The 16981-nt window shown below is 44.3% G+C and overlaps 1 protein-coding gene across 1 annotated transcript in view; it reads right to left on the reverse strand.

The window, feature by feature from the left end:
• The window catches only part of ARHGAP42 (Rho GTPase activating protein 42), a 168458-nt gene that overhangs the window by 22552 nt on the left and 128925 nt on the right, over positions 1-16981 (reverse strand). Inside the window, exons 10-16 of the mRNA XM_083736395.1 lie at positions 14161-14270; positions 11303-11381; positions 8415-8454; positions 6587-6649; positions 5083-5157; positions 3124-3208; positions 1127-1185 (exon numbers count right to left, since the gene is read on the reverse strand). Coding sequence (XP_083592521.1) covers positions 1127-1185; positions 3124-3208; positions 5083-5157; positions 6587-6649; positions 8415-8454; positions 11303-11381; positions 14161-14270 — 511 coding nt within the window. The remainder of the gene's footprint in view (positions 1-1126; positions 1186-3123; positions 3209-5082; positions 5158-6586; positions 6650-8414; positions 8455-11302; positions 11382-14160; positions 14271-16981) is intronic.

Genomic DNA, 16981 nt, shown 5'->3' on the forward strand with positions numbered 1-16981 from the left:
AGGAACAAAACAGGCTGCATTTTAGCTCTAAGGATTGATTTAAACCAGGAATGGGGAGCTTGTTGCCATCCAGTTGTGACCAGACTACAACTCCCAGCATGTCCCCACCACTGGTCATGCCATATGGGGCTGATATTGATGGACTACAACTTGCAGAACCAGAGGTCAGGGATGATGGGAGTTGTAGTCCAACAAAAGCGGGAGACCACTGAGCCTAGGGCTTGCCAATCAGTAGGTCGGCGGTTCGAATCCCCGCAATGGAGTGAGCTCCCGTTGCTCGGTCCCTGCTCCTGCCAACCTAGCAGTTCGAAAACATGCAGTGCAAGTAGATAAATAGGTACTGCTCCGTGCGCTGCTCTGGTTTGCCAGAAGCGGCTTAGTCATGCTGGCCACATGACCCGGAAGCTGTACGCCGGCTCCCTCGGTCAGTAAAGCAAGATAAGTGCCGCAAACCAAGAGTCGTCCGCAACTGGACCTAATGGTCAGGGGTCCCTTTACCTTTAAATGATCCTCAGGGTCCTTTTCCAAGCCTACAGTTCTATGATCTATGATTTTGGCATTCCACTGGCTCAAATGCCCTAATCTAATGGTTTCAACTGTGCTTTTTTAAAAAAACCTGACTTGTTTTGTTGTATGTTTTAATCACAGATGCTCTTAATGCTTTGATGGAATCGCTTACTTCGTGCATTTTAGTTATGCATGGATTTTATCAATGGTTTTGTACTGTATTTATGCGAGTGCAAAATAAATAAAAATAACCACCACCTGTGGCCCTTCAGATGTTGCAGAACTACAACTCCCGTCATCCCTGGCCATTGGCAATGCTTGTTGGGGCTGATGGGAGTTGTAGTTCATCAGGAACTGGAAGCTTCAAGGTTCCCCATGCCTTGCCCTACCCAGGTCATTGCAGCGGAGTTAAAACTAGACCCCCAATTATTATTATTTTACATGACTGGGTTTACACATATGGATTTTACACAGTTAGCTAGTTTGGCCCTATGCCCAATATTTCCACTGTTAAGCCTTATCTCTCAAACAAAATCCCTGGGCAGCTGGTGAATGCAAGTTTCTCCCAAGGTTTCCCAAGGATTTGCGGTCACCAGCTTTCGGCTGAATTTTCACTTACTGACGGCAATGACGAAATCCTTGTGCAACTTGTAGGTCATCAGTGGCTCTGCAAGGCACCTGGGTAAAACATTTTTTTTTTGGGGGGGGGGAGAAAGAAGAAGAGTTTAGTACATTATCCAAATTTCTTGTTGGTTGCAAAATAGTCCCTTACTATTGCTCCAGGCTAAACTCGCTAAGATGTAAATGAAAGATAGCTCCAAGTGAAACTTCAAGCAACAGTACAGTTGGGAGGAGAAATTAACAGTACAGTTGGAAAAGACCAATCAAGTCATCCTGGCATGCCCTGCTGGAGTGAAACAGACAACGCGGGAGGACAGCACGCTTGCCTACTAAACTGTGGACAATTGCCAGATTCCTTTCTGCTACAGGGCTGATCATTCCAATTGTTAAGATTACCGGGCTGTGTATGTCTGGCTGCTTATTTGAATTCTCAAGTGGAAGAATCACCTGTTGATTCTTGTCTCCAGCCAGCACTTGGAACATGCGACGCTGCCTTACAAAATCAGGCCACACCTGCTACTTGGGAGAAAAGCAATGACAAACCTAGACAGCATCTTAAAAAGCAGAGACATCACCTTGCCAACAAAGGTCCGTATAGTTAAAGCTATGGTTTTCCCAGTAGTGATGTATGGAAGTGAGAGCTGGACCATAAAGAAGGCTGATCGCTGAAGAATTGATGCTTTTGAATTATGGTGCTGGAGGAGACTCTTGAGAGTCCCACGGACTGCAAGAAGATCAAACCTCTCCATTCTGAAGGAAATCAGCCCTGAGTGCTCACTGGAAGGACAGGTCCTAAAGCTAAGACTCCAATACTTTGGCCACCTCATGAGAAGAGAAGACTCCCTGGAAAAGACCCTGATGTTGGGAAAGATGGAGGGCACAAGGAGAAGGGGACAACAGAGGACGAGATGGTTGTACAGTGTTCTTGAAGCAACAAACATGAGTCTGACCAAGCTGCGGGAGGCAGTGGAAGACAGGGGTGCCTGGCGTGCTCTGGTCCATGGGGTCATGAAGAGTCAGACATGATTAAACGACTAAACAACAACAACCCAATAGTATCTACACTGGCGGGCTGACAGGAATATTTTCTTGGAAATGTAGTAAAGATGTCTGGCTGACACAAGGCTGGGTAAGCTTGGACTAAGCTATAACTAAGCTGTCATACTTCCTCCTTCAGCTGCACTATATCTTGGCAATTCAAAGTACCCTTTTGCATCAATTTTCTATCTATCCTAAATCATACTTTACCACCTCTCCTCAACATATCGGAGAGGGCACATTCCTGTGGGCCAGCCAGTCAGAGATATCCCAGGAGCTGAGACCGAGCAACGGGAGCTCACCCCATCGCGGGGCTTCGAACTGCTGACCTTCTGATTGGCAAGCCCAAGAGACTCCGTGGTTTAGATCACAGCGCCACCCACTCCCTCATAAAGCTTATAATGCAGAACACCAGATCAACCTCCTTTAGGATGGCATTCCAAAGTTAGGGCAGCACACAGAAAAGGTTCTCTACTTCGTAGAAGCATAACTTACTTCTGCTACATGAGGGTACATGGAATAGAGCCTTCCTAGAATGGCAGGCTGGTATTTATTTATTTTTTCATACCCCCACAAATGTAATCACCTATACTACAAAATTCATCAGAAGTATTCCAGGAGTTATAGTTTTGTTTACCCTACTTGAACGTCGTGTTAGGAAAGTAATGCTACGCCGTTTTGACAGAATAGATTTCCCAATTAAAGAGAGATTTACTGCCCGGTGCTGTGAACATTAGATAACCGTTTAGAAATTAAACAGGCCTCGTCGCAAGCAGAGGGGTTTATGGTGCATAATAACTGGAACAGATAGCTATTAAAATAAATGAATATTGGCTGGTTATCTCCGATATTATATGGTGCTGTTTCCCCATTATATTACACTGGGATTGCAGGGTGAAAGAAATATTGTTAAGCTAGCAGGAAACAAGAAATTTTGAAATCGCACAGCTTACTCACCTGAGGTAGTTCTTTAGTCCACTGGTAATAGTTTTGTTGTCCCAAATTTCCAAATCAATGTCCATGTCAGGAGGGGATTTTGGAGCTATGAAAGAGAAAGGGGGTGAATGTAGAATGTGTCTTAAATATCTAACATGACTGCCCCCAATACATCAGTGGAAGGAGAAGCATTGAGAGTCATCCAGTTTCTATGGTTCCAACCACTGGAAACACACAGCTCGTTCTCTGCACATGTAAGATCCTACCTAGGTTCACTCACCAGCAGCCCCAGTTAAAGAAGTTTGCTGTTCCATTGCTCTGCCAGTGATGATTTTTGAGTTTGGGATATTCATTTAAAACATTTTTATCCTACTTTCCCTCTTTAAATGCAGCATCTCTGACCCTGCTACGTATCCAGTGACTGACTTACAAAATAAATGACATATTGACTCCACCCCCATCGTTCTGCCCGGACACTGAGGTCCAGCGCTGAGGGCCTTTTGGCGGTTCCCTCACTGCGAGAAGTGAGGTTACAGGGAACCAGGCAAAGGGCTTTCTTGGTAGTGGCGCCCGCCCTGTGGAACGCCCTGCCACCAGATGTCAAAGAGAAGAACAACTACCAGACTTTTAGAAGACATCTGAAGGCAGCCCTGTTTAGGGAAGCTTTTAATGTTTAACAGACCACTGAATTTTAATACTTGGTTGGAAGCTGCCCAGAGTGGCAGATGGGCGGGGTATAAATAATAAATAATAATAATAATAATAATAATAATAATAATAATAATAAAGCACATTCAAGTTGGCGGTTAAGCAGCTAGGTTTCTTATCTGTCCTTAGAGTAGCCATGGGTGGCAAGGAAGTCCATTATATACCTCAGCCAGTTTCTCTCACCTGAGAGAAAAGGGCTTTTTAAGCCTCTACCTGCTTTCCTTCCTTAAGAGCAAATGAGATTTTGACAGGGTCCTTTGCTAATGCTCCTTGGTCTTGAGTGCAGATGAGATGCATACATAGAAGAGCTTTAATGAAACCTCTGCTGTTTATCACACTAGGGCAGAAGGAGGTTAGAGTGCTCTATATGCCTAAATCTCTACTTGCACTGGAGAAAGTGCAGCGTGCAAAGGAATTAGTCTGAATTAAAGTTTTTCTCGTGCAACAAACAAGCAAATAAACACAGAAAAATACAGAGAGTGTCTCCACTTTCAATTCATAGAGTCTCTTCCACATTTTGTTTACATTCACTATGACACTGTTGTCATGTACGTTATGCAGTTGGGAGAAAAGTGAGAGGAGAGAGGGGGAAATATTGATCTTCCGTTCTATTGCATGGTGCTTTTGCAGGATTTTTGTGTCAGCATCATGTGGGAAAGTCCTTTATTTATGGATTTATTTTTGTGAGAGATTGGAGGATCCAGAGCTTGTTTGGTTGGTTGCAGTGTGGTTTGCTTGTATGTGTGAGGGTTGGGTTTGGGTTTGAAAAAAACTCATCCTAACAACAAAGGGACACAGCAAAGGGGTGGTACCTACAATATTAAAAATACTACTCCAAGATACTACAAATCCCCTCACTGCGATTAAAGACCAATGAGAGCATGACATAGAATACAAAATAAATTCTACCATATCATAAAAAATGTGATCTAAACCTCTGTTGAAATCCATCTCAGCCAGAAGAAAAGAACTCACTCTGAAACTTATTTATAAATAGTACCTAACACCATGGAAGCTGGTGTTGATACACCCAGGAACCCCATCTAAATGCTGGAGAGGCTGTGCCACCTTTCAGACTTTGTTAAATGCAAAACATATGCAGCCACCAAACCCAGTTAAAGTGAACTGTGGACTAGGCTGCTATGTAAAATGGAATGACTGACATGCTACCTGTTCCATTTGCTCCTGCTTGTATACCCAGTTTTCACACACAGCACTATACACAATAATAGAAGAATTAAAATAAGCAAGATGGCACACAGCCACACTTACAAAATACGGTATTCATCAGCTTCTGAACTTTGGAATTCACGCCACCTATTCGGTACAACCCCAAAATTGTGATACCTTCAAAGGCCAAAAGAGAAAATGTAAGTTTTTGCCGTGTTAAGACACGGGCAGCTAATTTGATTTACTTATAATATTGGCACTGTTCCTCTCTCACTGCAGCAACTTACAGAACCAAATTATTTTTTTAAAAAAACCCACAAAGGCAGCAATCTTAATTACCTAGGAGTAATTTCCATTGAACACAGTGGAACTTAGTCACAAAATAAACATGAATAGGATTGTAGCCACACAGATCTGTGCCTTGGGAGCAGGTTCCGTTGAACTCAGTTGAATATGCTTCCAAGTAAACAGGCACAGAACCAGGCTGTATAAAGCTTGCAAATGAAAGTATTGCGGTTTAAGCTGAAATCCTCACCATTATGTCCACATTTACAATTTCATGGTTTCTGGTGCCATTGGAAGCTTGGTCTGGAAGAATGTTCTGGTTTCCTATAGTGAGTTTGTTTTGTGCAAGATCCCTCTCCTGAGTAGTTAGATAGTTCACAAACCAGCATTTTCAGTCAAACAACTCCAGATCCCTACTGTTTTCAGTATTGAAGAATCAGCTCTTTAGAAAGGAAAAGGTTTCGGAAATACTGGCAACTGTTAATTGGTCTTATGCTATTTTAGCTTTCAGCACTTTAGTTTCGGTTGGACTCAGAAATTAGCCCTACTGAACACTATGACATTTTATTCACAAAGTTAAATTGAGTACGATTAAGCACCTAAAACTGCATTGAAACTGTGGCTTACCTTCAGCTGTTTCACAAGTCACATTCAACCCCAGTTTACTTTAAACCACAGCTTGACATAAACAAGCAATACTATTCCCTGCGAGTTCTTTGCTGTGGCAAGGAGGAAACTACCCGGAGGCTGGCTTTGTGTTACATGTGAATCAGTGTTTGTGGTTTGTTTCCTCAACATTCTCTGATTTGGCTTAGAAGCAAAGGTTTTTCTTGGCTGCCTGATCACAGGGGAAAGCAAACCATAGAGGCTGGCTCACATGTAATGCAAATGGTTTGTTTTCTTCTTCTCATGGCAAATGGTTAGCATGGGGAGGAGCAAATTGGGAACATTTGAACAGCATGCACCAGTACTCGGTTCATTTTTATTAAACCATAGTTTAAAATAAGCTGGGGACCCTTTAGTGAAGAGTGAGTAAGTAATTCAACAAACAAATAACATTATTAATGTTGTTGTTTGAAAAAAACGGACTGCCACATGTAACCTCATATGGTGGGGTGTGTGTGTGTGTGTGTGTGCACAGCCTATTGTGCACAGCCTGTTCCATGTTTAAATCAAGCCACACTTTACAAACACATGCAATGGGCTATGTATTGCCTAGGTGAGATTTGCTGCAGCCCTGTGTCCAACGGTCCTTAAGGCACCAAAAATTTCATTTCTGCTAAAGCAGAACCAAATATCTTGCACATCACTTAATACATACCTCTCGTCTCCACTGCATGAATGCATTTCCTTACAAAGTTAAAGCCAGCTTCATTGAGGAACGCTGTCAAAATGGGAGGAACAAATTAAGCCAGACTTCCAATATCTGTCACAGTCCAGCAAGCAAACAAACCAGAAACTCGTGGCTTCTGACTAAGTAAATAAAATACTTATCTCAATATTCAATTGATTCATTCCAGTTATTTATTTTTTGAGGCCTAGCCCTCTTAGAACAGTGTTAGGAGTTACAGGACAGAAATTATTGCAATCTCTGGAACTGAACCTGATGCACATTTTTTCCAAACATGTTATTAGAAACCTCTAATTCTTGCAGTTTGTCTGGCTAGTTGCTGCTCAATATTGGAAGGAAAGGGGAAGGAGAAATGTGATTTGTTAATAGCCCTCAGCAAGTGTTGAAGAGATGGGGCCAGGCTCATGGGGAGGGGAAGGAGCCCATCCTGATACCTGGGTGGCTTTTCTAACTTCTAACTTCACTTATTTCAAGAGACCCTATTCACGGTCCAAAGGCACACTGTAATCCAATGGAGTTCAAGCACACATTTCAAGCACAAAATCAGTAAGACACAAATGCTTACATGTGCGCCTGAAATCCCTTGGATTTTGGTGCACCTATGTTTTTTAGGATCATGCCCACTGCCTTCACCTTTTAATGCACATCTTCGAAACATTCAATGTGTTAAAACAAAACAAAACAGTGGCATGAAGAACAAAAAGGGCACAGTGTGATAAAATTATTGTCACCTGGAATCTAAGACAGAGCAGTACTTAGCACCAACAATTCAAGAGAAAGTGTTGGAGGCTGAGAATTACATCATGATGAGCTCCTTGGGAAAGTGGAAATGTCAGACTAAACTGACATCCTAGGGCATTTGCGGGGCGGAAACAAAACAGGTTATTGCCAACATCTACTAAAAACACTTGAAGGCAGGAAAGGCGCGATTTGTTAGGATCTCTAATTAGCGCAGCCAAAATAAGCTGTTCTTCGAAGCTATTTCTAAAAGCATATCCATGGTTGATTTTGCTAACTGGCTAAATGAAGAAGAACAAAATGTATAAAAGCAATGTTCCTGACAAGATTGCCGTAACTGGTCAGGAGCTAGTAAATTTCTTACAATTTTAACACTCATATATAGTTTTGTACAGAATAAAAAGTGTTCCAGGGTCACTTTAGATAGGTAGTGTGATGAATGGGAAGTTCTTATTACTCCCTCTTCCTTGCCGGTGGAGAGGTCTGGGGAGAATGGTCAGTAAATGTCCAGCAGCAGTGACCTGAAAGCAGAGCTTTTGCTGGACGGCTAAGTTATATCGCCCCTAGCGGACAAAGAAGGGAGATGAACTTGGAATCCACCAGTCACCATGCTACTTACCAAAAGCACACAGCAACATGACTCCCCAACAAATCCCTCTATTTCACAGGGCAGATTTGCCACCCCTCATCCCCAAATCACTGAAACAAACTGTAGACAAACTAAGCTTACATATTGCAATAAAATCTGTGGTTTGTATAGGTTACTTTGAGAGAAGCCACAACTTTCAGATAGACACGGCTGTGGTTTATTGAGTTTTGTGATCTAAAACAAACTGTATGCACATAGCTGTAAACTAAGGACTCTTAGATACAGCACAAGTACATGGAAGCATCTACTAGCTGTAAGTAATTTGGGCAGGCTTTCTGAAGGCATAGTCATGACAAAAGGGAGTGTAATGGTACAGCAGAACAGGGGAAAGTTGTTAAGAAGCATTATGCACTTATGCAGAAGGACTCATAGGCATAGTTAACAATCTCATATAATTGAACATTAACTTACTTTCTTCTTTCTTGCTAATAATAGCTGGCAAGGTGTAAATCTAAAAAAAGAAACCAAGCATCACAGTCATATTTACTTGTTTAGTTTCCTAGCAGCTCAGGATGGGAAAAATTCCATTTTATCCATACCACAACTCTATGTGGAAGGGGGAGAGCAAGCAAGATGGTTTGCACACCATGATAAACCATAGTTTGCGTTTCACCAAGATTGAATTGTGAATGTGTTTCCCTCCCGCCATGTGGCAGCCACATGGCTCAGACAAGCCTCAGCAAGATTTGCTGTAGTGTCTGAACACTGGACCACGGCTTGTTTGTTCCGAACAAGTCATGAGCAGCAAGCCAGAAATGAACCCAAGAAAAAAATCAATTTATTCCTTGCTTAACGCCGCCGGCTGACTCGAAACGAACAAACCACAGTCCATTTGGGGACAAAGCAACAAGCTATGCATCAAAGCGGTTTGCAGGAATGAAACATAAAACGACAGAATAAAAAACCACAAAAAGGTTCAAATCAATTAACCATTGCAGAAGGATGTACTCTTAATTGCCTGCTGAGGCCTGGAAGGATGCAAAAGTTTTCAACAGGTGTTCAGAAGTTGGCACAGAAGGCACCTGCTGAATCTCCACTGGCAGAGTGCTATTCCACAGACCAAACCAACAAACCAAAAGCTTGGTTTCTCATTGTTGTCAAATGAGCCTTGTTAAGTTGTGGGTGAACATATCAGATGACACAGTGATTCTCCAAACAGCTCTTGTTTATTCACAGGTCAGAACAGAACTGAACTGAAGGGTTCAGCCAGCCTGCTTATATAGAGCTCCAGTACAACGTAACTGTAACAACTTTCTGTAACTATCCAATCACTGAACGTCACTTTCTATCCCTTATTTGTATATTTGGACCTGAGTAAAAACTATCTACAGTATCCCCCTGCTGGCCCAGGGTGAAAACTTCAGTACATAACAAGCCTCACCATCTTGGGGAATGATCAAGGACGCTCAGTGATCAAGCTGGGATGTAAGGGTTCAGGTGATCCCTGAGGCAACCTGGACTTCAGTTGTTCAGATGAGACCCATCTCTCGGTCCAACTACCTCCATGGTGTTAGGGATTGGAAGGGCTGTGAAGGGTGTGTGGCAGAGGCAGGGGGCCAGGGATTTGACCCAGGAGAGGAATCTATGGGGTTTGGCACCGCCAGCTAGGCAGTAGCCAAGGGAGAGGAATGGTCAGAGCAGTCTGAGAAGGAGGGAGGTGAGCAGGATGTGTCAGAGGCGGAGGAAGAGACTGTTCAGCCAAGGGATGGGCCAACTGACTCTCCGCCATCTCCCAGCCCACTGTCTTCTAGAACAAGGAGGGGCCTGAAGAGGGAGTGGCAGATTCCACATAAGAGAAGTCTCAAGGTGCAGGCATGCAACCTGTCAGAAGAAGGTAGGTTTGTGTGTGGTCCCATTGTTGCTGCAACTGCTTTGCAGGGCGCAGACCTGGGAAAGGGTGTGTGCATGTGTATCTGGAATACCATGCAAATTGCTGCAAGTGCGAGCTTTCATCAACAAAAAATGACCTATCAGACATGCGCCTTCCTTGACTGGGGTGCCTGGGACACACACGCACATCTGGTAATCACCCGAGAAAGGGCCTTCTTGGTGGCTGCTCCCAAACTTTGGAACTCCTTCCCTAGAAAACTAGACTGGCTCCCTCCTTGTTGTCCTTCCTCCTGCTGCTGATGACTTTGGGAACTGAGTGCTTTTATCGAAAGGGCTGGTGCCATTCTGTTTCTATTGTAATTATTGGTATGGCTCTAACAGATTTTATACATGCATATGGATTTAATTCTATCAATGTTTAATTGTTTTTTAACGATCCCCCTTATATTTTTAGTGGTTCTTATTTCTCTCTATAAGCTGCCTTGAGCCTCGTCAGGGAAAAAGGCAGAGTATAAATAAATGTAGAATGTGGTATCTGAGGTTAAGTACTTAATTCATTCCGGAGGTCCGTACTTAATCTGAAACTGTTCTTAACCTGAAGCACCACTTTAGCTAATGGGGCCTCCTGCTGCTGCTGCACCGCTGGAGCCCGATTTCTGTTCTCATCCTGAAGCAAAATTCTTCACCTGAAGCACTATTTCTGGGTTAAAGGAATCTGTAACCTGAAGCGTATGTAACCTGAAGCATATGTAACCTGAGGTACCACTGTATCAACATCGTCATCATCATTGGTCTCTAAGTGTTGGTGCTGACCTTTAAAGCCCTAAATGGCCTCGGCCCAGTATACCTGAAGGAGCATCTCCACCCTGTCGCTTAGCTGAGCTGAGGTCCTCATCTGAGGGTTTTCTGCTGGTTCCCTTACTGAGAAAAGTGAAGTTACAGGGAACCAGGCAGAGGGCCTTCTCAGTAGTGGCACCCTCCCTGTAGAACTCCCTCCCTTCAGATGTCAAGGAAATAAACAATTTTCTGACTTTTAGAAGTCATCTGAAGGCAGCCTTGTTTAGGGAAGTTTTTAAGGACTGATGTTTTATGTTTTTAGATATGCTGTAAGCCACCCAGAGTGGCTGGGGAAATCCAGCCAGAAGGGCAAGGGCGAGGTATAAATAAAATAATAATAATAATAATAATAATAATAATAATAATAATAATAAGGCTTGGGGAGGGGGTAACTGGCATCTTCATCCACCCAAGGTCTTTATCTACTTCATTTCTTTTTGCTGCAGCCAAAAATTGTGGAGCTTTGGAGGGGGGAAATTGTGTTGTGGGGACAGGATTAGGCCCCCATGTGACGGGTTTAGCCTCCCCCCACCCCAGTCTTAAAAGAGGCAAAGCAAATTTGCTGTTAATTCTCTGCCTGGAAAAAAAATATAATTCAAAAGAAACAAATGATAGAACAAGGATTTCCTTACCGGTTCTTTTCCATCCATTGCTTCCAGCCAGAGCTTCCGGTTGGATTCGGAATAAGCTTGTAGTGTAATGATCCCATGCCTATTTAAAAGACAACAACGAAAGCAAGTGATTCACTTGTTTTCTTTTCTTTTCACAAATTGTGAAGATTGTCTGAAGAGGAAAGTACCATGCTGAGTAAAATGAGAAGGAGTAGGCGCTAGAGCTGAACGGAGTATTTCCAGTGAATTTCTTATCCATGGAACATGTCTCTTCTCTATACAATATGCTCTCTTTCATTTTAAGAGCTTCCCAAGTGGAGCTCCTGAGGGCCAGCAGCTGAGACAACTAAACAAAACCACAGTTATTCAAACGGACTATCAAAAACAACATTAAAAGTTTCTGATATGGACCTTTGGTCACATTCTGCCTTGTCAAGGAGGCCTTCTCAAGGAGCCTGAATTAAAGCAATGACAACAAAAGACTCTAGGGTCAAACAGATTCAAGGAACGAGGGGCGGGACAGGGAAGGACCCTATTTATTTCAAAACTTCTCTCTTCAAAACAGGGGAAACATTTAAAAGCAGCCCTGAACGATTTGCCCATTGCAATGTTGGTAAACTGCCATCGCCTGGCAAGATTTTGTTACTGAGTGGCTTGCAGATGCTGGAGATGAAATAGAAACACGGGGCTTTTTTTCTAAAAAAGAAAAAAAAAAGAGCCAGCTGGCTCTAGCCCCGCAAGAGGAAGGAAGAGGAGAAGGAATGCCATCGCCTTCACCGCAGCCACCCCAGACTCCCCTCCCTAGGCACCGGTGGGGAGAATGACTGAGCTCCAGTCTGCGCTGCTACTGCGGAGACTGCTGGCATGTCGGGGCAACACAAAATGTTTACCCCTAAACATCCCCCAGACAAAAGCACTGTAGAAACACATTAACACACATATCTACTACACCTTCCCAAAGATTTCACTGTGTTTAAAACAAAAACGGCATATTACTTGAGGTACAACCGTACCACATTACTATAATTCCATAGGGCGCCCTGTGGAACATCCTCCCACCAGATGAAAAACAACTACCAGACTTTTAGAAAAGACATCTGAAGGCAGCCCTGTTTAGGGAAGCTTTTAATGTTTGACAGACTATTGTATTTTAATATTTTGTTGGAAGCCGCCCTGAGGGGCGGGGAAACCCAGCCAGATGGATGGGCTATAAATAATAAATCATCATCATCGCCATCATCGTCATCATCGTAAACATGGGGTCTCCCAGAGTGTATCATTCTACCAGCAATGCACCCCCTAGCCTTTTTTGGGAGGTTTCAGTGGGATGAACAGGAGTGACTGTGTACAAGGGGAAGTTCTGGTACCCTTCCAGAGACCTCCATGTAGAAGGTAGGTAGCACATTGTAGGTAACACAACGCATCAAAGGTAGGCTGCTGTAGACCAAGACAGACCATAGGTCCATCAAGCTCTGTAGTGTCTGCAGCAGAGTAGGGCGCCCCCTAGTGTTGGGGAGGAACAAGGGAGAGGGCTGCAACTTTTATATCTGACTTGTAGGCTTACCAGATGCATCTGGGTGAGCCGCTTTAGAAAGCAGGATGCTGGCCTAGGTGGATCTGGCCCGGTAGGGCTCTTATGTTTGAATAAAGCCAGGTAGGTTTTAGGTTTTATCTATAGCTATCTATAGAGCAGATGTGGGTGGTGCTGTGGGTTAAATCACAGAGCCTAGGACTTGCCAATCAGAAGGTCGGTGGTTCTAATCCCCGCGACGGAGTGAGCTCCCGTTGTTCGGTCCCTGCTCCTGCCAACCTAGCAGTTCGAAAGCACGTCAAAGTACAAGTAGATAAATAGGTACCGCTCCAGTGGGAAGGTAAACGGCGTTTCCGTGCGCTGCCCTAGTTCGCCAGAAGCAGCTTAGTCATGCTGGCCACATGACCTGGAAGCTGTACGCCGGCTCCCTCGGCCAATAAAGCGAGATGAGCGCTGCAACCCCAGAGTCGGCCATGACTGGACCTGATGGTCAGGGGTCCCTTTACCTTTATCTATAGAGCTAGTGTGGTGTAGTTGCTTAGAGTGCTGGCCGAGGGCCTGGGAGATCAGGGTTCAAACCCTCACCTGGCCAGTGCTTTTGGGTCAGTCACTGTCTTTCAGCCTAACCTACCTGACAGGGTTGTGGTGGGGATTAAATGAGGAGGAGGAGAACCATGTATGACATTTTTGAGCCCCTTGGAGAAAAATATGGGGTATAAATGCAATAAATAAATCATAATAAAAATATGGGGTAGGGAGGGAGAATATTTCATGATCTTAGGCTTGGAGGGGGCGTGAAAGGAAAGAGCATACAGACTAAAGGATGTACGAGAGAAGTGTTATCCACATCTTATAAATATAACATTTACAAAAGATCTGAGAGCCGATTTGAGTTAAGCTCTCTCTTTAAGGTGTAGGCTGGGTGACTGGAGAATTTTAAAGGCCTCTGGAACTTTCTGACTGGGTTGCCCTGGGCAAGATAAATAAACTAACAAATAATAATGATGATGATGATGATGTAGGGTTCTTTATTTTAATTCAACACAGAATCATAAAGGTGGGAGGGACCCAAGGGTCATCTAATCCAACCCCCTAGCATTGCAGGAATCTCAGCTAAAGCATCCATGACAGATGGCCATCCAACCACTGCTTAAAACATGATCTTTATGAGCGTACCCAGTTAAGAGTGTTATTTTCTCCACGTTCAAAGTCTATTCTGGATGAAAAGGTGAAAAACTCAATATAATTTTTCAGATGCAAATCTATGTTTTTGTCTGCTCTTAACGGTATGGCACAATGCTGCGTAAATGCTTTCATTTTCTTAAAAGGCATCTATAAAAACGCAAACCTTTCAAAAACTTCAATATCGAAGCAGAAGCGCTTGTCAATTGAATCCGTCTTTCTCCGGATGCAGGATTTCAACTTGAACACTTCCGGTGTACTCGGGACAAGACCATTCTGCAAAACATCAGAAAGGGGGAGATTGGAATGCTGAACCACCAAATTATTTGTTATAGATTTGTGGAGTGGAGTCCCTATGATGGTTGTACACCTCCTTCCAGCAACTCCTGCAGCCCAGCTGGTGCCAAACGCATTGCTCTGCTTTCCTTTGGACCACATCAGTGAGGCCAAGAGGGTATTTTTGTAATCTGAGCAGCCCAGGACCTCCATACACACTGCCTATGCTTGCGACAAAGGGAGGTCACTTTGGTGCTCCTAACACAGCTGTTTGACTTCACATCCGGAACCACACTCCTTTTTCTTTCGAGATGGACCAATGCCAACAACAAAGTAAGGCAGTAGATGTGCTGAATCAGTGCTTGGAAGAGACTGGACACGGGCCTATCCAGATAAGACTGAGCAGAGACATCACCTTGCCAACAAAGGTCCGTATAGTTCAAGCCATGGTTTTTCCAGTAGTGATGTATGGAAGTGAGAGCTGGACCATAAAGAAGGCTGATCGCTGAAGAATTGATGCTTTTGAATTATGGTGCTGGAGGAGACTCTTGAGAGTCCCATGGACTGCAAGAAGATCAAACCTATCCATTCTGAAGGAAATCAGCCCTGAGTGCTCACTGGAAGGACAGATCCTGAAGTTGAGACTCCAATACTTTGGCCACCTCATGAGAAGGGAAGACTCCCTGGAGAAGAACCTGATGTTGGGAAAGATGGAAGGTACAAGGAGAAGGGGATGACAGAGGATGAGATGGTTGGATAGTATTCTCGAAGCGACCAGCATGAGTTTGACCAAACTGCAGGAGGCAGTGGAAGACAGGAGTGCCTGGTGTGCTCTGATCCATGGGGTCACAAAGAGTCGGACATGACTAAATGACTAAACAACAACAACCGTTGGTGGGTGGTTCCTCTGACCAGCTGGGTGATGTGGGTGGCCTACTCTAGAGTTGGTCCCTCTGTAGGAGGAAGTTTGGGGGTTCTCCTGAATCTGCTGTTGTCACTTGAGGCACAGGTGGCCTTGGTGGCACAGAATGTCACCAATCTTCCAGATGTTGTGTTCCAACTCCCATCAGCCACAGGCAATGCGACCAATAGTCAGGAAAGATGGGAGCTGGAGCTCGATAACTGCTATAGGGTCACAGCTTCCTCATCAAAGCTATAGATTTTCTTTGGTCACTCATGAGTCAGCCAAAGTTGCCCCATGCTTCTCCCTGGTGAAAAATGGCCTTCCCTTCAGCTCTTCCGCTGACCCAAACAACTGCAAAGGAACAAGCTGCCCTTACAAAACATTTTAAAGCTGCCCTTACAAAACATTTTAAAGCTTTTCCCTTCCCCGAACTCATCTTCCGGTAACTGCAAGGCTCATCCCTCACCCACAAAAAAGGGCTACAATATTCAACTAATGAAAAGCATTTTATCTGGTGAAAAATTGTGATTCACACTAGATTCAGAAGCACTTAATGAATTTGTGGGGAGCAGATGTGTCCTCAGAAGGAAAGCCCCACACAGAGGGAAAGGCTCTTCGGACATGCTGTCTGCTGTGACGGATGTGGGAACTGCCCCAAACCAAGATTTCCTTCAGTGGTGTTACTTCATGACAGATGCCACCCTAAGGCTGAGGAGTTGTGGAGGCAGGGAAGCAATTCCGCCCTCTCGCCCTGCAAAGACCTTGAGCTCATTTCGGATATTTTCCCCTTTTCTTAACTTACACTTATTTCCTTCCGAATGGGAACAACAACAGGGGAACAAACCTGAATAAGCTACATCAACTCCAGGGCTGGTGTAGTTCGATTTGTGGTTTGGGAGCATGTTGGCGTATTGGAGTGGGGGGCAGCTTTGGTTTCAAACCTCCCCCTGGTTCTCCCTTGACATACTTCCAAACCTTGTGCCCTGGCATCCCTCCATTTCAGCCCAACCAACGTCGGGAGTCGACAGGGCAAAGGTTGCTAGAGTTTCCACAGTGGCAGCGAGGGAGAAAACTGGTATTGTACCCTCTTCTCCCAGGTCAGAGGTCTCTCTTCACCCGCAGAGAGAGGGAGATCTCATGTTTCCTATGGCCTGCTCTCCCTGGGGCCACTGGATTACTGGGCTGCTTGATTAATTAGCAGGTTCGTTAAAAGCTCAGCTTGGTTAACTGACCAAACTGAAATTCATTTGGTCACAATTTCTTTAACTAAGTGACGCCCCTGCCCTAAAGTGATTGTGAATTTATGCAGTTCCTCTCATGCACGAATATTCCCCCCAATCAGGAGTGCCAACTTGGCACCATCGCAGTCCTTGGCGGAGAACCCGGATCAAAATTGGCAGAGTAAGATCAGATATGATCAGTTCAGCTCGGGCTGAGGAGGGAAGATGGCGACGGTACCAGCTCTGACGCAGAAAGGGATATGATCAGAAAAAATCTTTAATGGGGGGAGAGTGGAGATATTTTTTTATTTGAATTACAAAAGGGGTGTACTTTACAGAGGTTGCATTTGCTTGCATGGAATATTATCACATACAGTTTGAAAAGAGGGTGACTGTAAACTCTGGATGCCTGCCAGCTGTCCGAGGGCCCTGGAGAGGTGGCGTGGCTTTTTATGGGGAAACCGAACCAATCTTTGTGTAACTTACTGATTTCCAAGTACACCCCTACAGTACATTTGAAACATCGGCTGCTTTGGAAAGATCAAAGGCAGTGTGACGTCGCTAATTAACTTCAACCTTGGATGGAA

This window comes from Podarcis gaigeae (assembly GCF_964106915.1).
Source record: "Podarcis gaigeae genome assembly, chromosome: 4".
Lineage (NCBI taxonomy): Eukaryota > Metazoa > Chordata > Lepidosauria > Squamata > Lacertidae > Podarcis > Podarcis gaigeae.